The sequence below is a fragment of the Pollachius pollachius genome (assembly GCF_949987615.1).
Source record: "Pollachius pollachius genome assembly, chromosome: 5".
In the NCBI taxonomy this organism is placed as follows: domain Eukaryota; kingdom Metazoa; phylum Chordata; class Actinopteri; order Gadiformes; family Gadidae; genus Pollachius; species Pollachius pollachius.
In genome coordinates, this window is record NC_136938.1 from 26607480 (window position 1) to 26630935 (window position 23456).

General features: G+C 51.8%; 1 protein-coding gene across 2 annotated transcripts in view; it reads right to left on the bottom strand.

The window, feature by feature from the left end:
* lrp4 (low density lipoprotein receptor-related protein 4) overlaps positions 1-23456 on the bottom strand; it is an 81061-nt gene that overhangs the window by 7449 nt on the left and 50156 nt on the right. For both annotated transcript variants that reach the window (XM_079737375.1, XM_079737374.1), the window contains exons 7-28: positions 20903-21022; positions 20642-20767; positions 19618-19743; positions 18462-18596; positions 17329-17454; positions 15573-15803; positions 15142-15298; positions 13920-14137; positions 9971-10147; positions 9329-9454; positions 8049-8257; positions 7706-7787; positions 7385-7490; positions 6827-7028; positions 6442-6631; positions 5373-5504; positions 4786-4926; positions 4344-4430; positions 3574-3745; positions 2512-2674; positions 1808-2033; positions 1017-1320 (exon numbers count right to left, since the gene is read on the bottom strand). In XM_079737375.1, coding sequence (XP_079593501.1) covers positions 1017-1320; positions 1808-2033; positions 2512-2674; positions 3574-3745; positions 4344-4430; positions 4786-4926; positions 5373-5504; positions 6442-6631; positions 6827-7028; positions 7385-7490; positions 7706-7787; positions 8049-8257; positions 9329-9454; positions 9971-10147; positions 13920-14137; positions 15142-15298; positions 15573-15803; positions 17329-17454; positions 18462-18596; positions 19618-19743; positions 20642-20767; positions 20903-21022 — 3556 coding nt within the window. The remainder of the gene's footprint in view (positions 1-1016; positions 1321-1807; positions 2034-2511; positions 2675-3573; positions 3746-4343; positions 4431-4785; positions 4927-5372; positions 5505-6441; positions 6632-6826; positions 7029-7384; positions 7491-7705; positions 7788-8048; positions 8258-9328; positions 9455-9970; positions 10148-13919; positions 14138-15141; positions 15299-15572; positions 15804-17328; positions 17455-18461; positions 18597-19617; positions 19744-20641; positions 20768-20902; positions 21023-23456) is intronic.

Genomic DNA, 23456 nt, shown 5'->3' on the forward strand with positions numbered 1-23456 from the left:
GGCCATTTTGTTTGTTGGTGACGGTGCGGTAATAACTGTCAAGCAGACGCCTCAATCCAATCTAACTTACAGTGAATGATACACGTTATTCGTAATGGGGCAGGGGTTATGGAGGGATTGAGGCTTTATGAGTTGATTTAGCCGAGGTCACACTGTGCCTAGACAAAAGCCGTGTTCGAAATCGTTCCCTATTCACTCACTCACTATTCCCTATATAGCGTTCAAGATATAGTGCACTATATAGGGAACGAACAAATGAGAATTCGGACACTATGCTGAACATTTCTAAACGTCTTTTGCGTCAGTTAATGCGCCGGGTATTTGTGTGATGCAGACAGATGCGCCCACATCATGTAAACAAACCGGGCACTCACGAGGAAAGCTGGAGGTTGTATTGATGTTGAATGTTACATTTCCTTGATCAAGGTTTTCTTTATTAATTTTGAATGTTAAATTTTCTATGTGAAATCCCAAATAAATTGTTGACATTTCTAAACGAAAGCCGGAGACTCCATCATTAAATGTATTCGTTTTCGCGGTTATTCAGCTTCTTCTTCTTCTCCGGAAAAACACGACCGCATTGCATTGTGGTATACGGGAGTAACATGTAGGGAACATCGTATGTACACTCAAATTTTGGGTATTTCAAGTCCACTATATAGTGCACGAAGTTAACCACTGAAAATTCAAACACCACTACAAAATGGCGAGCACCCTATATAGTACACTATATCCGTGATAGGGAACGATTTCGAACACAGCTAGAGGCTCATTCTTGCGTCTCTGCGCCAACATTTTTTAAAGGTCTCATGACATGCCCCCAGGTGTGAGTCTAACCACACTCACACCTGGTGGCATGTCATGGGCCCTTTAAACAACATAGCATGCGTGTAATCTATATCCTAACTACTATTTCTGTATTTATTAAACCCTAGTTGTCATGGAGGGGAGATTGTGTGCGTTGACGTTCGATGCAGATATGATTGGCGCGTGTGCGCACTTGCGTGCGTGGCTACCTGATGACATCCAGCGTGACGTCGGTGTAGTACAGCTTGCCGTCCACGCTGTCGTAGTCCAGGGAGATGACGTTGTGCAGCTCGGGCACCGGCACGTGCACGTCCGTGTGGTCGCTGGTGTCCAGCGAGATGCGCCGCACGCTCACCCGGTTGGAGAACAGCAGGTAGGTCTCGGGCGAGTCGTCGCACGACCTGCCGTCGCCCTTGAGCAGCACGCCGGTGGGGCAGGCGCAGGACGTGCTGTTGGGCCGCGGGAGGCACAGGTGGGTGCAGCCGCCGTTCATACGCCCGCACTTGTTGAAGGCTGGGAGGGGGAGGGAGAGAGAGAGAGAGAGAGATTGAGGAGGATTGCGATAGTACTCGGGCGGCCTTGTGGCTCAGGAGGTAGAGCGGGTTGGCTGTTAACCGGAAGGTTGCTGGTTCGATGCCCGGCTCCTCCTAGCACGAGTGTCGAGGTGTACCTGAACAAGACACCAACCAAACCTCACTCCTCCAGACGCGCTGGCTGCCGCCCTGCGTGGCTGACACCGCCGTCGGTGGGTGAATGTGTGCATGAACGGGTGAAGGCAGTATTGTAAAGCGCTTTGAGTGGCCACTGGTTAGAAAAGCGCAAAATTATAAACACGTTCAATTTACCATTTACCAAACGGATAAAAACAGACATTCCGAACCAAAACAACAATTCCCTGGTAACATATCATCACATCTTTAGCTGTCCTTTAATCCACGGGTGGAGCAGGAAACACCAAAGAGCCCGCCTAGAGTCGAACTCGCGGCTGACGGTTACATACCCAGCGGTGTGGCGCGGTCGACCGCCTGGATGTCCATCAGCCCCGGCAGGTTGGAGACCACGGTGATGGCGTTGGCCCCGCTGGCCTTGTCGGCCCGCTGGATGCTGCGGCTCTGCCAGTCGGTCCAGTAGATGTGGGGCCCCAGGAGGGTCATGCCGTACGGGTGCTGCACCGGGGACACCAGGGTGCGACGGTTCAGGCCGTTGAGGTCGGACGCCTCGATGCGCTGCGGAGAGCACAGCGGGACAGAGGGTTACGCTCACCGCCTACGGGGGTGAGCGGTGTCCCTTCTCTTCGTTGAGCACGCAGAGGGGGTGGTTGACGTGGTGTCGCATTGTTGTGCGTGGTTACACTGGTGGGAAACTGGGATTGACATGGCTGCCATTTCGTCATGGTTTATGTACAGCGCAGTCCAATGGTTTCGGTCATCACAGAACTACGACGAATCTCATCTTATTAAGATCATTTTTAAGCGATGAAAAGTACTTAGAATATATATATTAGATATTTATTGTCCATTATTTAAAACCTGCATCTCAAACTATTCAAATGATCTCAATATGCCCAACAACAACTAAATACTTTGAATAAGGTTAAGGGTCTTACAAACAGGTGAGACCACCGGTTGAAACCTATTCAGCTCTCATGGGGGTGTACAGTATTGGGATGGGGGGGGGGGGGGGGTGAAGGGGCAGGGGGCTGACCTCAGTGTGGGCGTCGGCCCACAGCAGCTGGGCGCCGGCCTTGTCGATGGCGAGGCCGTTGGGCCAGCCCAGGTTGTTGCTGATCAGCACGGCGCGGTCCGTGCCGTCCATGGCGGCGCGCTCCAGCTTGGCGTTCTCGCCCCAGTCCGTCCAGTACATGTACCTGAGCGCCGGGGACAGAGCGGATTTAAGACGTGGAGAGGGAACCACCTGATCTAGTATTAGGACGCGTCTAAAAGTTTTAAAGTCGAGGGCAGGAAACAGGTTAATCGATTTTTTCGCTTGTAAGTCACTTCTGAGAAGAAACGTTGCTCAACTTTAGCGACTCATTAACTCATTCAAAAGGGCGGCCAAGTCGTGCACTTAACTTAAAGCGTAGCTTATTAGCTCCCCCGATAGGAATTTTGCCACCAAACTAACCCTGACCCTAACCCGAGACCTGATGGATAGATAAGCATCATTTGCCACAGTCCACTGGGTAGGCTGGTGGGCTGATCTATCAAGCACACATCTAGGTGAACACGCCCACGGGTGATGTCACTCGGGCACAGGGAAGGGCAGATTTTCAAACGGCTTGTAATGGCCGACGACACTCACACCTGGTGGAGTGATATCACCCATTTAACAAAACCTAGATGTACGACCCAAAGCGGGATGTGTATAAGTTAAGTTATTAAGTTATCTTCTATTGTCCCTTTTCGGGGGGAAATTCTTCCTCTGCCTTTGACCCATCCGGGGGCCGGTGAACACAATACACACACAGAGGAGTGACCTTGTCAGAGGTCCACATGCCGGCACCCCCCCCACACCCCGGAGAGCAGGTGGGGTTTTCTGGTGCCTTGCTCGAGGGCACCTCATCCGTGGATTAGGACGTAGGAGAGTGCTGCCCAACTACTACTCTCCCCGTCCACATTTTTTGTAACCCTCCGGTTACCGGTCCAACTCCTTAGCCCAGCAGCCCACGGATGTACAGTTCAAGGTGGCTCGGTGCTCTGGTTGTAGGGCGCGACGGTGGATGTAGGACCCAAAGCGGGATGTGTATAAGGTGGCTTCTGTGCTCACCCCTTCTCGTTGTAGAGCGCGATAGCCCGCGGGCTGTCCAGATTCTGCCAGATCAGGACCCTGCGCATGGAGCCGTCCAGGTTGGCCACCTCGATGCGGTTGGTGCCCGTATCCGTCCAGTAGACCTTCCGGCCGATCGCGTCGACCGCCAGGCCGTCGGTCGTCATGAGGCCTGGGATGACAGAGACGCGGTGAGGACGGGGGACACAGTGGGAGCAGGTGGGTGCAGGAAGAGGTTACCTGCAAATGTTGTCATCCTTTTTGCAGGGTGCCTCAGTTTATGCTCATTTATGCATGAAAATGAAACTCAAAGAATTACCTCTCTATGGTTAACCGGCAAGCACCCCATCGCAAAATGGTTTAAAACGTTTTGCCTGTATGTGTGTGTGTGTGTGTGTGTGTGTGTGTGTGTGTGTGTGTGTGTGTGTGTGTGTGTGTGTGTGTGTGTGTGTGTGTGTGTGTGTGTAAGTAAATGATGGCCCCCATTGCACTCCTGATCATCCCTGGAAGGAGGTCTGCGTTCCTTCTCAAGAATTCCTCCTTGCTAATTAAGGGAGTTTTTCCTTGCCCTCTGGGGGGCTAAGGTCAGGGGGGTGTCATACATTTACGGCCTGTTAAGCACTTTGAGTCTGTACCTGGGATTAAGGGTGATGCAAACACAATTGAATTTAAATGAACCTCTTGACAGAAGCTGAATGTGAGAGAAATGGTACATAATTAGAAACTACACACTAGTGTTGGTCACACTGTAAACCTGGAGCAGAGCTCACCAGTGGCGATGATTTCCTCATGCTCGCTGCCGTCCATGTTGGCCCGGCTGACCTTCTTCAGCGTGCTGTCGGACCAATACACTTTTCCTGCAGGGGGCGCCATTGTGCACACGTTAGTTCACCCAGTGGAATTCCTTGCCTTTTTAATGTCACAAATAAAAAATACAATTAAGAAGAAAATACACAAACACAAACACACACACACACAAACACACACACACACACACACACACACTCTCTAATAAAACTAAATAGCCCGATTGAGAGGGGGTGCTTGTTCAGATGGCCCCTGTGCACATCGTGTGTCCCCATGGAGTCTCGGGGTGGGATCGCGACCGCCACTGCAGTCAAATGCATCCCCCACCGACAGTGCAACTCATCATTATGCACCCCTCAAAGGCCAGAGAAAGGGGGGGGGGGGGGGGGGAGGGAGCACACACACCTTCCTTGGGGTCGACCCCGATGGCGATGGTGTTCTTCATGGTGCTGTTGACGGCCAGCACCACGTCGGCAAAGTAGGGGATGTCCAGAGACACCATCCTGATATCTGTCCTCCTGGCAAAGATCAGGAAGCTGCTCATTCCTGAAACACACACACACACACACACACACACACACACACACACACACACACACACACACACACACACACACACACACACACACACACACACACACACACACACACACACACACACACACACACACACACACACACACACACACACACACACACACATAACTATACTGCATGTGGCTCAGGAGGTAGCGCGGGTTGGCTCGTAACCCGAAGGTTGCTAGTTCGATCCCCGGGCTCCTCCTAGCTAGAGTGCGTGAACCTGTGCATGAATGGCTCAATGTGAGGCAATATTGTGAAGCGCTTTGAATGGCCACTGGTAAGAAAAGTGCTGTATAAATGCAGTCCATTCAGCATTTCACCATTAACACCAAATCCCTTAACATGTCAATTTATATCCTAGAAAATCCGAACTCGGTTCGAGTCGTTAAAGTTGTCTGCTGGCGTCGTACCGGGAGTGCAGGTCTTCCCGTCTGTCTGCAGGTTGATGCCGGTGGGACAGGCACAGCTGGAGGTCAGCGGGGACGGGGCGAGGAGACATAGGTGGCTGCAGCCCCCGTTGCTCACAGCACACGGGTTACTCGCTGCGGGACGGGACACAAGTGTTTATGCGACAGCGTGTAAATGTGCGTGTGATTGTCACCGTGGCATTTCCTCCTGCCGGGACACAGTCTGCGTGCATGTGTGGAGTGATGTTCACGCCATCACTGTTGCTAACTTCAGTATCTCAAGCTAAAGAGATAGAACCTATATAAAAATAGATTTTTTGATCTAGATATATATTTTTATATAGGTCAGTTAAAAAAAAATCGATATTAAAAAAGCCAATAGTGAGACAGAACTTCAAATATGGCCAGTATCCATACTGGCGGACAATGCGGATGAGTAAACGATTTATTAAACATATGCATATATCTTTTTTTGAGTCTATCTGACCGAAGTAAAAAAGACATGGATATACTGAGTGGAATAAGAGGGGGATGGACGAGGAGATTGGCAGGCAGTGAGCGGATCTGAACAAAAGCATTCCAGGGCCTGGTTGGGGGGGGGGGGGGGGGGGGAACTTCTATACATCAGTGAAAGGAGAGAGGCTAGGTATTTAGCACCTGGGGTGTCGTCTGCCCTCTGAGCCGGGCTGCTGGGGTCGGTTTACCTGGCCCCTAATCCCCCCTACTGTCAGCTGCCACACCGGCCCTGGGCATAGGATGGCTGCTCGTTGTGTGAAATATAACAGAGGACGAATACTTCTGATCGATTCCCCATCGCTTGGAGCGCGGCCCGACCCCGACGCCGGTGTTTCATGAGATTGAACGAACCGAAGGTGTTTACATCTTGAGGTGGAACGGGATCTACTGTTTACTATCGCAAACAGGCAAGGGGGTTTCCAACGGCGATGACAGTTCCAGTTTGACCTCAAACACAGTTGTGGAGTCTCTCTCTCTCTCTCTCTCTCTCTCTCCCCCCCTCCCTCTATCTCTCTCTCTCTCTCTTTCCCTCCCTCTCTCCCTCGCACAAACAAACCTGTCTCGCGGTGGCGGTGGAACATGTGGATGTCCATGAGGTTCTCCAGGTTCTCGGCCAGCGTGCGCCGCCCCAGGCCGGTGAGCTTGTCCGCACTCTGGATGCTCTTGGACTGCCAGTCCGTCCAGTACAGCCTATCCTCATGCAGCGTCAGGCCGAAGGGGTGGGGCAACTGGCTGCCAATCAACACCTGGCCAATCCACAGTCAGACGGACAGAGCAGGGAAAATACGAAACAAGTTTAAGGGAGTGGATCAAATCCAGGCTCCAAAAACAATTTCATTATTATTTATCATATTTTTTTTTCTTCTGATAGTTGTTATCATATTCGTCGTCATCGCTCTGACGTTATTGAAAATCGAGACAATCCAACAGACGGCGCGTACCTGTCGGTCGGTGCCATCGAAGTTCCCGAACTCGATGACCTTGGTGCCGGCGTCGGCCCAGTAGAGGCGCTGCGTCTCGTAGTCGATGGCGAGGCCGTTGGGCCACGTCAGGTTGGACGAGATGATCACCAGGCGGTCCGACGCGTCCATCCCCGCCCGCTCGATCTTGGGGTTGGCTCCCCAGTCGGTCCAGTACATGAGCCTGAGGGGTCGGAACCATCAGGCTGCATCAGGGGACACCCTGACCTATTTATTTATACATACACCTCTGGCCCACCTCTTTTTTAAGTGCCATTGTAATTATGTGCAATATTGCTCAATTTTTATTAACCTACTTCATCGACTTTTCCTGTTTGTACATGTTGTTGTTTGTCAATTGTCTGTTGACTGACTTCGTGAGCTGCTGGATACCCGAGTTCCCCCAAGGGGTTCAAGTATCCCTCTATCCATCTCTCTATCGATCTAGATATGCACGGTTCCAGAGCGGTACCTCACTTTCTGCGTGCCCTGCTGTGTTTGGTTTATAAACCGGTGGTTGTTGTTGACGGGTCGACTCACCCCCCTATGGGGTCCACCACTATGTCCCTGGGACGGTCCAGGTTCTCCCAGATCAGCACGGTTCTCATGGTCCCGTCCGCGTTGGACACCTCGATACGATCCGTTCCTGAGACACAAATCAGGAGCCAGAGCAAATACTAAACACCATGGGGATTTCGTCTGATGTCAGATATTTATTTAGCATACAAAAAACGAATATAAACATACATGTATATACATACACGCATTTACATTCATGGCATTCAAAAGGGGCCGGACGTACAACACGCAATAAGTGCGTACATTCAGTGCCATTATATATATGTGTATATATTTTTTTACCAGCATCGGTCCAGTAGAGCTTGTCGGTCACCCAGTCGATGGCCAGACCAGCTGGACTCTCCAGACTGGTGTCCACCACCACCTGATGAAGAGTAAGACAAATACATCAGATTGACCAATTCGTCCAACTCACAATGCTTTGAACGACGACAGTTGTAATTCCGCATCTTCACCTATAGGTGGCACTGTAGCATTAAGAAAACAATGTTTTATGCTTTGGTAAATGTGACAAATTCTGACTTATTTGTGGTTGTAAAACACTGTGGTGCAATGGCTTATCCATGCTCGTAATGTCGCAGGGCATGGACTGGGAGGGGTCTAGTGTGCTCGGTGGGCTACTGACCTCCTGCTTGGTGGCGTTCCACAAGGCCCTGTTGATGGAGTCAGTGGTGACGTCCGTCCAGTACACGTAGCCCTCCTTGCTGTCCCAGTCCAGGGCCACAGCGTTGCGCACGTCGGCCAGAGGGATGACGTCATCCGACATGTCCTCGGTGTCGAAGCTGATCCGTCGGATGTCCGTCCTTCGGGCAAAAAGCAGGAACTTGTCAAGACCTGATTAAAGACCAAAGGTCTTCTGTCAGTGTTCTAGGTTTAACCATTGGAGGGGAGGGGGGAAGGGGGTCAACATTGAGCACAGCAACAACAACACTAACATACACAATGCTAGACATTTTGCTCTAAAATAACAACGTTATTTAGCTTTTCTATGCATTTCACGTTGATCTCTCTTTATAAAAAAGGTGATTTTGCCTATTGGAATTTGTGATAAATCCAAATGTTTTCCCATGATAACCTGTTTTATGGAACCCCTTTTAACTCTTAATTTTTAGCTCCCTATTTCAGTTCTCCAGTTTCCTCATCCATTACATTTAGCAAGAAAAAAAAACGTCAGTAATAATTTTCCCTACGTCTTTATCATCACAAAGTGTGACGTTCCTCGCTTGTCTCGCTGCGTCGGTATCTTATTACTTTATGGCCTTAAGGGACAAGGGACTCATTTTTTCGTGCTTAGCGCTGAACGCATCAGCTTTATTGTTATTACACCTCTAAACCAGTCCTGTCAGAGAATACGCGCTACCCGACCGAAGTCTTATTTATGAAAGGGATCCTGGAGCACAAAGCGCCCAGGATAGTGTGTCCTCCCTGGGAGACGTGCGGTTAGCGATAGGGGCGTTCAGTCCCAGGTACGCACGGGAAGGCCTGATACGAGCGCAGGTCCCATGAACATCAAATATTTGCGGTAAACCGACACCGAGGACTAATAAAGGAATGCAGACGTGTTAGGTGTCTCTGACGATTCCCTGAGTTAATATCATCTTAGGAGTATTATAAGAATTGCCTCCTTTTTTGGGGGACGTTTTTCTTTACATTTGTATTATTTGTACAAATCTAGAAGCTAAAATCACAATGTTGTGTCATATATATATATATGGCCTTAATACTTTTGAGACTGTACCTCTGATTAAGGGCTACACAAATACAATTTAAAGGAATTTAATTAAATGTTGACCCGTGAATCTAACATATTAAATCAAAAGGTAACAATCCACAACATCAAGTCTACTACACGTCTACAACCCATTTAACTCGCTACAGCCCTTTCTTAACGAGGAGAATACTCACTTTTGGCACAGTTGGAGTGGTCGACCTTCTTGAAGCCCGTGGGGCATGCGCACATGTACGTCTTGTTGCTAGGGAGACAGAGGTGGCTGCAGCCCCCGTTGTTGGCACCACAGCGGTTCCGCCCACCTGGGAGAGAGTGGCGAGAAGACACACCGTCATGACGAGACAAAGAAGGAGACCAGAGCAGCCCTGCTTAAAAAGGGAGACAGCGGTAAAAGGGGGAACGGAAATTCCGAACTTGCTTGGGCCCTGGGCTGCAAGGCCAAGAAAGCGTCTACATCCCTTTCTACCGCCTTCCACCTGTCCTTCTGCACACTCGTTTCCTCCCCTCTCGCTCGGTTCCCCTTTTCAGTAATCCTCCTCTACTCGTCTCACTCACTCCTTTCCCTTCTCCTCTCTCCCCTTCTCTCTCTCCCCCCGCTTAACTTCTCCCATCTCTCCTCTCCCCCCACTCGCTCCGTCTCGCCCTCAACTTTTCCCCTTCTCCTCCCCTCCCAAAATGTTCTCGTCTTTTCTTCATCCAAAAGGTCCATCTTTAACCCTAACCCTCGTGCCTCTAGACCTAATCAACGCTCATCTGAGTGAATTAGCAATGCGCCTATTCTGTGTCAGTCGGACACAGACGGTCGCCGCTCCCCCCACCTGCGGGCTGCCTCTGCGGGTGCAGCGTGTGGATGTCCATGGGGAAGTGCAGCTTGTTGCGGATGATCTCCTGGTTCTTCCCCGTGAACTTGTTGGCGCTGTTGATGCTCTTGGTGTGCCAGTCCGTCCAGTACAGGCTGTCCTCGAACACCGTGATGGCAAACGGGTGGGGAAGCCCTGCAGGGAAAAATAGAACCACAGACTGAATGAATGAACTGCATTTACACAGCGCTTTTCTAACCAGTGGCCCCTCAAAGCGCTTTACAATATTGCCTCACAATCACCCATTCATGCACACAGTCACACACCGACGGCGGTGTCAGCCACGCAGGGCGACAGCCAGCTCGTCGGGAGCAGTCAGGGTGAGGCGTCTCGCTCAGGGACACATGGACACTCCGCAAGGAGGAGCCGGGGATCGAACGAGCAACCTTCTGGGGAACAGCCAACCCGCTCTGCCTCCTGAGCCACATGCCGCCCTAAACAGCTCACTCCAGTCAACGTATGATGGGATGCATGTGACCCAAGAGTGAGCCCGCACGACGCACAAGGGTCCCTGTCACTCCTGCTCCCAGATGAAAGGCTGCAACGGGACCCACATGGCGGCGGGGGAAACAAAGGCCACGTTTGGCAGGCCGTCGGGATTTTGTACCGCCCGGTGGCGCTACAAAATCGCCAGGTCGGGCTGACGACTCACTCTCCTTACTGGGAGGCCGCAGGGCGGGCTGCTTCCCATTAGCCCGCTTCCCATTGGCCCTGCCGCTGGTTACGCTGCGGCCGGGCTTCCAAGGCCCGCCGTCGGAACATGCCCGGGATCAAAGCATACCCCGCCGTCTATTAGTGTCTCCAGGACGGGGACGGGCTGGAGGGCGGACTCGGTCGTCATGGGGGAACATGTTCCCAGGGTGAGTCGTTCCTATCCTCCCCCCCCCCCCCCCCCCCCCACTTGTCCTCTTCCCTCTCTTCTTCAGATCGGAGTCGTCTGCAGCGAGCAGCGGGTTCTTTCAGGGGGTTCTGTGCTTCAAAGAGCTCGTGGTAGTAAGGGCTGTTTGAGAACCCAGGCCTGCTATTTTTAATGGCCCTGTTTTACAGCTTACTTTAATGTCAAGTGGTTAACGAGTGAAATTGGACAGGGACTAATAACAACAATAATACTAATGACTCATGAGGACCAGTGTGCGTGTGTGCGCGGGCGTGTGTTTATAAACGGTGTTATTTTCTCATTAGGTCCCTGGGCATGGAGTTTAACTCCACCACAGCTGTGTCGTCTGAAACACTTCTGTGCTTACCACCGCTGTGTCTACGTCAGCGTGTTTCCCCCACCCCCCCCCCACTGACACCGCCAGGTGTGTGTGGGTAAGGTGATGCTCAATAGGTGGACCACCTTCTGATCCTATCCAGGCCGAGACGCACCGCTTAATGATCGCACACATGGAAAGACACCCATGTCACACATGGGCACACACACACACACACTCAGCTACACACATTCGGGCGCACACACACACTCGGGCTAGCTTTTACATGTGTGTGTGTGTGTGTCTATGTGTCTGTGTGTCTCTCCTCTGCATTGTGCCAGGGGTCCTTTGCACTTGTTCCGGGACAGCTGAGGAGACAGCTGTAAGCCACCAGGGTGTGATCCACGGGTGGGTGGGGGGGGGGGGTGTCACGATTCACCCTTGTCCTCTCTCTCTCACCTTCAAACATACCTCGGCCTCCCGCAAGCTATTTCAATGCGTGCAGGAGGGTAGGCAGGCGAGGGGCACTAGAAATTCAGGCTGTGATTCAGCTCAGTGTGTGTGCACACACACACACACACACACACACACACAAACACAGCTAAACATTTGCTAATCGTTGAACTTAAGCGCACACACGCTTGCCAAATTTGAGGCGCACGCACGCACGCACACACACACACACACACACACACACACACACACACACACACACACACACACACACACACACACACACACACACACACACCCTATTTGTTCTATCCCTTGTGTGAGCAAACAGAGGCTTTGGTTGGAAGGACAAGGCCAATTACGGACTTTTATCCTCTAAGCACACATCATCAAGGAGGCCCAGCCCTCTAACCTCATCCCTCCTACCCACCGCCTCAACACCACCCTCCTCTAATCAAACAGCCCCCCCCCACCCCGGACCCCCCTTCCTTCTTGAGGCCTTCTAAAAGGGCTCTCTCCCTCGGTGGCTCCCGTCCCTCCACGTTCTCCGTTTAAAACAGACGGGAAGCTAACGTTAGCTGGCGAGAGAGGAAGGAGAAATCAATTCAATAACACAGCTCAGAGATCGGCCGCGTTCGCTGTGGCTCAATCACAAGTCCCATTGTTCTTAATACTGCTGTGTGTCTTGGCTTCCGTCGGGGCCGTGCGTTGTGTGGGCCCCGCTGCGGTACGGAGGGAGCCAGGCCCGTAAATGTCTGGCGCGATTATTATTCATATATTTACAGTTTTCTTTCTGCGATGTGGGAAGTGTGGCCCGGCTGGGGAACTTAATACTGTTGCTTTCCTGGCACTCATCCTCATCGCAAAATCTCCCCGCTGCAATACGAGGCCTGAGAGGCAAGCCAGATTGCGTGCGTGCGTGTGTGCGTGCGTGCGTGCGTGCGTGCGTGCATGCATGCTTGCGTGCGTGCGTGCGTGCGTGCGTGCGTGACTGACTGTGTGTGTGTGTGTGACTGTGTGTGTGTGACTATGTGTGTGCATATATTTGAGTGTGTATATATTTGAGTGTGTGTGTGTATTCATTTGAGTGTGTGTGTGTGTGGTTGTGTGTGTGTGTTTCTGTGTTTGTGTCTGTGTGTGTGTGTGTGTGTGTGTATATATTAGTGTGTTTATATTTGTGTAATTGTGTGTATATTTGTGCGAGTGTGTGCAGAAGGTGGGAATCACAACGAAACGCATCTGCACATGCCAGATCCTGTTTTTGTGCACAAATGCACTCAACATGGAAACAACACTGCGCCATGGGAATGAGCAACGTAAACAGACCCACTTGGCTGAGAAGATTCATGTTGACATTTATTGGATGCATTCACACACACACACACACACACACACACACACACACACACACACGCCATAATATGAAATAGAAATATGCCATAGATTAACTCCACATAGTATAATAAAGTGCCCCACCATGGTTACACTTAACATAAGTATGTGTGTGTATTTAAACAGTGTATCAGTGTTTTAACAGTGCACGGACACACAGCGTTTCATCATTTACCCACCCACCCGTGTTGCTGAGCAGCCCGTAGCGTTACGTATCAACACCAGCAGGCTTAATATTCAAACCAAAATCCACAAAAACTATTTAATATGATGCCTGCAAACACAGAACGGGCTGTTCTGTTTCTCCAGGTTTGCACCAGCCAACCAGCCAACCAGCCAACCAGCCAACCAGCCAACCAGCCAAGCATCAAACCAGCCAACCATCAAAACACGCTCCTGCTGCATTTCCACCCATTCCACCCAACAGGACAAAAACACAATCACATGAGTATGAGGTTGTACAAAAGCCGTACGTAAGGGTGTATGTAGAGCTGTACCGGTGTACGTCCTGGCACTTAATGTACGCACTTACTGTATGTTGTACGTCCTTGAACTTAAAAATAATACTTTGCATTGTGTAGTATCTTATCCTAGCTATCTTTGTTGTATACAGGGAACGGGTTAACTAGCGATTGTTAGTGCTTGGCACTTGTTTCTATGAACGTCCTGACTGTACCAACAGCGATATTTTGTTACATTAAAGCGTCTGCTAAACGCCCTGAACGTAAATGTAAATGTGTACAAAAACCTGCGATGAAATAGAAAGGGGCTGGGATCAACAGCAGCCTGCTGTCACCAGCGCCCCCCCACCCCAGTTTGTGTGTGCGTGTGCACGTGCGTGCGTGCGTGCGTGCGTGCGTGACGCTCACCCTGGCTGATGACGGCCTTGCGGTTGCGCCCGTCCAGGTCGGCTCTCTCGATGACGTGGTGCTTGGCGTCCACCCAGTACATGCGGTGGCCGGCGTAGTCGATGGTCAGCCCGTTGGGCCAGAACAGGTGGGTGTCGGCGATGATGCGGCGGTTGGAGCCGTCCATGTTGGAGTACTCAATGCGCGGGGTGGTGCCCCAGTCCGTCCAGTAGATCTTACTGGAGACGAGACGCGCGCACACACACACACACACACACACGCACAGACACACACACACACACACACACACACACACACACAGAAGCAGACGCACGCACAGACACAACCATGGACACACAAACACACACAAACACACCCATACAAACACAAACAGAGATAAACAGTGAGGGTTAGCTAACAAGATGAAGCCACTTGTTTTGTATACGATGATAGAAGGACCTCTTTGACTCAAACAACTGGCTCAATGTGTGTGTGTGTGTGTGTGTGTGTGTGTGTGTGTGTGTGTGTGTCAGTCCTTTGTTGCAGTGAGTTCCAAACCAGCTTCAATACACTGTATCGTTCTGACAATTTCAGGTAGTTTTTTAATATATTTTCAATTAGCTTATGGAGATGAGCTACCTAATAAGCCGAGCGAGTGTTCTCGCTTCTAGATTTCTCCAGGGCATCGTTTAAGAATCTTTCTCCTGCCACCGCAGCGTGCGAGGACTGAGTGGAAAACATAGTTAGCCACCTCGGCTGTTAGGAAACACGTGTTCAGGGCAGATGCTCCCCTTTAGGCGAGACTCTGGCAGCAACACTTGAATCCCTCACTGCCCGTGTGCCACATTACAACTGGGACAACCCTACAGGGGATATATCTTTGAGTTTATGTTCCTTTGAAAACCATCTGCCGTGGATCAAATTCATTAAGTCCTGTGGTGTGAGAGTGCCCAAGTGTGGTCGTGCCCGAATGCGTGTGCGCAAGCTCGTGTGCCCGAGAATGCGTGTGCGCGAATGTGAGTGTGCGCGTGCGCCAGTATTTGTGCGTCCAGTGTGTGTGTGCGCAAGTGTGTGTGTTTGTGTGTGTGCGCGTGAGTTTCAGTGTCCTAGTGTGCGTGCCTGAGTTTGTGTTCCCGAGTTTGTGTGTGCGAGTGTGCGTGCAAGTGTGCGCCCGAGTGTGTGCGAGTGTGCGTGCAAGTGTGCGCCCGAGTGTGTGTGTGTGTGTGTGTGTGTGTGCGCGTACCCCTCGATAGGGTGCAGGGCGATGGCGCGGGGCTTCTCCATGCTCTTCCAGAGGAGGACCTTGCGGTGCGTCCCGTCCAGGTTGGCCACCTCGATGCGGGACGTCCCGGAGTCGGTCCAGTACAGCTTGTCGTGGATCCAGTCGATGGCCAGGCCCCCTGGGAGCGGGACGGGGAGAGAGGAGAGGAGAGGAGAGGAGAGGAGAGAATAGAGAAGGAGAACAGAGGAGAGAAGAGAGAAGGAGAACAGAGGAGAGAAGAGAAGAGAAGAGAAGAGAAGAGAAGAGAAGAGAAGAGGAGAGGAGAGGAGAAGAGAGGAGAGAAGAGGAGAACAGAGAAGAGGAGAGGATAAAATATAATGTAATTGAAAATACAATTAACTTGAATTATTAAAATGTAATTGAATCGGCCACGCCTCGCTCCTCCCACCCACCTGGGCTCTCCAGGCCGGTGGACACCACCTCCTCCACGTTGGAGCCGTTGAGGTTGGCCTTCATGATGCGGTCCAGCGTGACGTCCGACCAGAACACCAGCTCGTGGCTGTGGTGGAAGTCCAGCGCGATGGCGTTCTCCAGGTTGTTGAGCAGCAGTGTGTACTCAGAGCGGTGCGGCAGCACCTGGCGGATGTCGATGCGGTTGGCGAAGAGCAAGACCGGCTCCGGACCTGGGGGGGGGGGGGGGGGGGGGGGGGGGGGAGTGAGTTGGGTAGAGAGGAGACACGAATCACATTTACATTGAGGCCATTTAGCAGATGCATTTACCCAAAGCGACTTACAATAAGTACATTTGTCCGAAGAAAGACAGACAACATTATCTCGCTGTCGGTCCAGTAAGGATGTCCATAGAACCAAGTGGCAAGCACTAACAACCGCTAGGTGCTTACAATCACCCATTCCCCGTCTACAACAAAGACAGCTGGGATGAGACGCTACACGATGCTTCGTTCTGTTCTTAAGTGCCAGGACGTACAACATACAATAAGTGTATAAGGGGGGGGTTGTAAGGGGGGAGGCTATGCAGAGTCCATGTGAACTCTGAACAAGTGAGTCTTTTGCGGACTCAAGACTCAAGAGGAATAGTGGAGGACGCGGGAGACGGGGCGAGTGGGGGGGAAAGGAGAGAAGCAAAAAGTTGAGCAGGGGGAGAGAGAGAGAGAGAGAGAGAGAGAGAGGGGGGGGGGGAGAGGAGAAGAATTATTACAGAGAGGAAACGAGAGTGCAGAAGGACAGGTGGAAGGAGGTAGAGCCGGAAACGGGTACAGGGAGAAAATAAGTAACCCATAAAAAAGGTAAGCGATAAAGAAAAAGGAGTCGGGTGATGACGAAAAGTGTGAAGGGTTTTGGTCGCTTGTAATCACAGCCACCATAACTCTGGGTAAAGGAGGCCGGTGTTGGACGCTGGTGGGTCCCCAGGGCTGCCCTGACCCCGGTCCAGCCATCAAGACCCAGATTGATGGGGCTGACCCTTGCGGCCCTGCAGTCTGGTGTTACCGCACAATCTAAACACACACCAGACCCTCAACCCTGCTGTCCTCCTCCTCCTCCTCCTCCTCCTCCTCCTCCTCAAACCTCTTCCTCCCCCTCCTCCTCCTCCTCCTCCCTCTCCTCCTCCTCCTCCCTCTTCCTCCTCCTCCCTCTCCTCCTCCTCCTCCTCAAACCTCTTCCTCCCCCTTCTCCTCCTCCTCTCCCTCCTCCTCCTCCTCCTCCCTCTCCTCCTCCTCCTTGTCCTCCTCCTCCCCCTCCTCCTCCCTCTCCTCCCTCCTCCTCTCCTCCTCTTCCCCCCTCCCTCTTTCCCTCCTCCTCCTCCCCCTCCTCCTCCCTCCTCTCCTCCTCTTCCCCCTCCCTCTTTCCCTCCTCCTCCTCCTCCTCCCTCTCTCCCTCCTCCCTCTCCTCCCGCCTCCCTCTTTCCCTCCTCCTCCTCCTCCTCCTCCTCCTCCTCTCCCTCCCCCCCCCCTCCTCCCCCAGCCTCGTGAGCCGCAGCAGGGCGCATGGATTCGGTTACCGCATGACGAGGACAAAACGTGCAAACACTGAAGCGCCTGTGTTCTTCATTTCATCTTATGTAACGGGCGGGACGAAGCCCTTTATAGTCTGCCGCGCTTTTTCCATCTTCCCTCACATCTTAGCTTCTTTGTTCCACTCTTCAGCGTTAGCCTAGCGGTTAGCGTTAGCGGTTAGCAGCAGTCTTACCCAGGGCCTTGCAGCTCCGCTTGTCTGGTCGTAGCTCGTAGCCCTGCACACACCAGCACTGGAACCCCCCCTCGGTGTTGGTGCAGCCCTGACTGCAGTAGCCCTCCTCCGCACACTCATCCACATCTGGAAGGAGGGGAAACCAAATGTCAAAATGGGGGCAGGGGGTCGAGGGGATTGGCGAAGGAACTGAAGGTTGAAGGTGTGTGAGAGCGCTGTCAGGGGGCCGTCAAGACGTGTGTCTTTGCGAGTCCGGCTTAAACAATGATCCCCTGAGGGATTTGTTGTTTTTTTTAAGATCCTCGTAACCACGAGAACAGGAACACGGTGAGTCATCTAATCCCCATCAAAGTCATTTGAAGGACTGGGAGGGAGACCGGGAAACTCAGGCGTGTCACTGGGCGTCCGGCCGGTCCCGTGTGATGCATTACAGTGTGACTCAAAGATCTTAAAAAATACAAGCCCGATCATCTGGGGACCCAGGGATTGCCACCGCAGAGAGAGATGAATATTAATAGCGTCGCTTTACCCTGCATGATAGCATTTTGTGTGGTCCCGGGACATTAGAAAAACACTGCTGATACAGAACACACACAGACACACACACACACACACACGCATAGACACCAACACACACACACACTCCAACACACACAAGCGCAGACACCAACACACAGCTTTTTGTGTGGTCCCGGGACATGAGAAAAACACTGCTGATACAAAACGCACAGACACAGAAGAACACAGACACACACACATAAGTGCACACACACGGAAAAAAGAACACACACACACACACAAACACACAAGATCACACATACAAACAGAAGAACACAAACACACACAAACAGAAGAACACAAACACACACAAACAGAAGAACACACACACACACAAACACACACCCACAAGAACACACCCATTCCAACACCCCCACACATACACACACACACACACAAATTCCTTAACACCCACACACAAGCACACAGATCACCACAGACACACACACATAAGAACACCCACACACAAGAGCACACACACACACACACACACACACACACACACACACACACACACACACACACACACACACACACACACACACACACACACACACAAGAACTGAGTGTCTCACCCTGGCAGGCCTTGCCGTCCTCCACGAGCCTGTAGCCGGTGTGACAGGTGCACTGGACCAGCGCGCGGGCCATCTGACACTTCTGCGAGCAGCCTCCGTTGTTCTGATTACAGTCGCCCTCGCTGGACCGCGGGCCTGTGGGCGTGGCGGGCCCAGAGTTAGGGGCGAGCAGCAGGAGAACAGGCTGCAGCAAGGGGGGCTCCGCGGGTCATGTGGTAAAGACGTTGCACATATTGCATACGTGTGTACACACACACACACACACACACACACACAAGAACACACGTGTGTACACACACACAGAAGAACACACAAGTGTGTTCTTGTGTGTGTGTATTTGTGTGTGTGTGTGTCAACAAGTGGGCTCCGCGGGTAATGTAGCAAAGATGTTGCACATGTTACATATGTGTGTACACACACACCCACACCCACACATGTGTACACACGCACACAAACACACACCCATACACACAAGAACACATGTGTACACGCACAAATACACACACGCACACACACACACACACACACACACACGCACACACACACACACACACACACACTCCAACCGGACAAGTGTCTCCCAACTGAGACAGGTAAAACTAAATACAGAAACTGAGGATGACAGATGTACATGATTGGTTTTACAAATCGATTCCTCTTCAAGGGCCAAATCCATTAGGTAAAAGAAATGAGATCACTTCTCCGTCCCTTTATTATATTAGAGTAAATGTAGTATTTCCTAAGAGAGAGCGTATTGGCTTTCCTTCACTTACCTCAAACATATTGACTCTTCACACTGATTCATAAGGCTGCTTTATATCGACTCTAGGAAAGTCTTTTTTTCTCTGCGTTCGGATGCGTGTGTGCGTCATGTGCGTGTGTGTGATGTGTGTGTGTGTGTGTGTGTGTGTGTGTGTGTGTGTGTGTGTGTGTGTGTGTGTGTGTGAGTGTGTGAGCGTGATGTGCGTGTGTGGGTGTGACCGTGATGCGCGGGTGTGTGTGTGTGTGTGGGCGTGATGTGTGTGTGTGTGTGTATGAACGTGATTCATGTGTGTGTTGCGCATGTGTTGCTCGAGTGATGCAACATGAGTAATGCGTGAGTGTGTGCCATGTGCCTGTGATGTGCGTGTGTGTGCGTGCGCGTGTGTGTACTCACGGCAGTCCTGGTGCGGGTGCTCGTCTGTCCCGTCCCCGCAGTCATTGACCTCGTTGCAGACCTTCCTCTGGCCGATGCAGCGGCCGTTCCCACACAGGAACTGGTCGGGGGCGCAGGGCGGGCTGTCTGTCATCACACACACACACAGCAATCAGTACAGTGCACAATGATGTAGACTGGGAATGGGTTAACCTAACCAATCAGTACTGTGTACAAGTTGTAGACTGGGAATGGGTTAACCTAACCAATCAGTACAGTGCACGAGTTGTAGACTGGGAATGGGTTAACCTAACCAATCAGTACAGTGCACAAGTTGTAGACTGGGACTGGGTTAACCTAACCAATCAGTACAGTGTACAAGTTGTAGACTGGGAATGGGTTAACCTAACTAATCAGTACTGTGTACAAGTTGTAGACTGGGAATGGGTTAACCTAACCAATCAGTACAGTGTACAAGTTGTAGACTGGGAATGGGTTAACCTAACTAATCAGTACTGTGTACAAGTTGTAGACTGGGAATGGGTTAACCTAACCAATAAGTACATTGCACACTGTTCTACACGGGGAATGGGTTAACCTAGTGATTGTTAGTGCTTGGCACTTTTTTCTATGAACTTCCTTACTGCACTGACAGCGATATATTATCCCTCTTTCTTCTGAAAAATGTACTTATTGTAAGTGGCTTTGGATAAAAGCGTCTTCAAAATGTAAACGTTAATTTAAATGTCAATGTTAATACACTAAATCACAACCAATATCCTGACATGGAAAGAATAGTAGAACGATCTGCCGTGGCCGTGTCTCATCGAGTGCACACTCAGTGTCCTGATTGAGAGCGAGGTCTGTCCAGTGTTGGACAGGGGGGCCGTCTGCGTGGTTGTCAAGGTTACAGCTCACGGAGAAGGGAGCAGGAGGAGGGTGGGGGGTGGGGGTGTTGTTGTATTTTTAGCGGTCAGTAGTGGGTGGCAGACGGACGGACAGCGCGGAGGACAGGAAGAGGGGGGGTCGGGGGGTTTGGTCTTACCAGTCTTCTCACAGCCGTCCTCGTCGGTCCCATCTGAGCAGTCGTCCTCGCCATCGCATCGCCATGACAACCGCACACAGCGGCCCGTGCCGCAGCGGAACTGGTCCGCCGTGCACATGGACGTGGCTGGGAGGGGGATGGGGTGTAGAAACGTAAACAGGCATGCACGTGGTCGCTAGGTACGGACACACACACGCCGTACGTCGTGTGTGCTTGCAGAACTCTGCGGGAAGGGAAGGATCGCTGTGATTGGCCACTCACTGCAGTTCTTCTCATCCGATTGGTCGTCGCAGTCGAACTCCCCGTCGCACCGCCAGCCGGCGTTGATGCACATACCGCTGCTGCACATGAACTCCACCGACCTGCAGGGCTGGTGGGACGCTGCACGCACGCACACACACACACACACACACACACACACACACACACACACACATTAATAACACGTCTTCTCACTTTCACTTTTCCATGCGTCACATTTCTGAATATAATAACAATAACATTAACATGGACTAGTAAGTGAAGAGGAGAGGGAGAAGGAGAGGGAGGAGGGAGGAGACGAGGAGGGAGGAGGCAAGGAGGGAGGGGTGTGAGAAGGGAGGAGATAAGGGGGGCAGAGGGGAGGGAGGTGATGAGGAGGGAGTAACGAGGGAGGGATGGGGGATGGGGGGGGGGGGGGGGGTAAATTCTCAACAAGCCGGTGTGTGAAGTCTTATCATCCGGGCTGAGACGCCAGGGGAGCGCAGAGAGAGAGAGAGATAACTAGAGCGGGCCTGACGGATGATCAAAACACCAGGTGGCTCTCTCTCGCCGCCTCTCAGGCGGGCACACACCCACACACACACCCACACACACACACAGAGGGGAGAGGGTGGGAGAACGAGATAGACAGAAAGAGAGAGAGAGAGAGAGAGAGAGCGAGAGAGCAAGAGAGATGGGACAATCTTTTTTTTTTCATAAAGACCATACAAATTGGCTTTGGACAACATGGGAACACAGACGCCCACACACACGCAGACGCCCAAACACACGCACACAGACGCCCACACACACACAAACACACACACACACACACACACACACACACACACACACACACACAGACGCCCACACACACACACACACAGACGAAACAAGTGGACACCCAGGAGGCCTTCTCTCTATCTAAGCAACACACACACACACACACACACACACACACACACACACACACACACACACACACACACACACACACGCACACACGCACACACTCTGGGCTCTTTCATCTGCTCAGCAGCCAAAACCAGCAGATCCGCTCGCAGGCGGTAACGAGGCGTGCAAGTGTGAGTTTTTGTCAGACTTCTTGCACATGAGGGTGCAAGAGAGAGAAAGAGAGAAAGAGAGAGAAAGAGAGACGGGGACCGAGAGAGAGAGGGAGAGAACGAGAGACCGAGAGAGAGAGAGAAAGAGAGAGAGGGAGAGAAAGAGACGGAGAGACCGAGACAGAGGCAGAGATAGATAGAGAGAGAGAGACAGAGTCAGAGAGCGAGAGGCAGAGACAGAGAGTGAGAGAGGCGAAAGAAAGAGAGAGATAGACAGACAGAAACCGAGAGAGATACAGAGACTGAGAGAGAGAAAGAGAAGGAGCAAAATAGAGACAGGCAGAGAGAGAGAGACGGAGACAGAGACCAAAAGTGAGAGAGAGACCGAGACAGACAGAGAGCACGGGTGTGAGTGGCTCTTCTAACAAAGCGCCCTTCATATGACCAGAGAGCACAGGGTCCACGCCAAGGAATCCGGTCTGAGGAGGGCATGTCTTATGCATTTCTGGAATGTCCCACTCTCTCTCTCTCTCCTTCCCCTTCCCTCTCGGTGTCCCTCTCCCTCTTTTTGTTCCTCCACCAGCCTCCGCCAAGGGCTTTGATTCTAATTTAACAACACCTCCCCTGTCCCAGCGCGCGCGCACACACACACACACACACACACACACACACACACACACACACACACACAAACACACACACACACACACACAGAAAATCCAAACAAAAAGAAGCTTAATATTTCACCAGCCAAGCAGCAATTAAGGCAGCTGTCGGCAAAAGGGGGCAGAAGTGGGTAGGTGAGGGGTGGGGGGGGGGGGAAGTCAAATGGCCAAACATGACCTCAGCAACGCTCAAACAGCCACGCGGGACCTTGGGCCGTCACTCAACGCACAGAGGAGGAGGAAAAGTTCAAGACGTCCCAAGGAGAGCGAAGCTCCACCCCCCCTCCTCCAAAAAGACGCCGAGTGCACGTTAACGCTGGTGTCCGTGCACGTGTGTGTGTGTGTGTGTGCGTTCGTGCGCGTGTGTGTGTGTATGAGGGATGGTGAGCGTGTGAATGTCAGCGGGATGGATCCTACATGCTCCCACATGTGTGCTATATGTATTCACTCATTAGCATCCCTCGCACCACACAAATGATAGGGGAGACATGCTAGCGCCCAGTTAGCTTGTGTTCACTTGAGGCGAGAGTGACAGCGGGAGAGGAAGAGGGAGAGAGACAGAGAGACAGAGAGACAGAGAGACAGAGAGACAGAGAGAGAGAGAGACGGAGAGAGAGAGAGACGGAGAGAAAGAGAGAGAGAGAGACAGAGAGACAGAGAGAGCGAGACGGAGAGACAGAGAGATAGAGCGTGAGAGGGAGAGGGAGAGAGACAGAGAGACAGAGAGCATGAGAGAGAGAGAGACGGAGAGACGGAGCGAGAGAGAGGGAGAGACAGAGAGAGAGAGAGCATGAGAGACAGAGAGACGGAGAGACGGAGAGAGAGAGAGACGGAGAGACAGAGAGA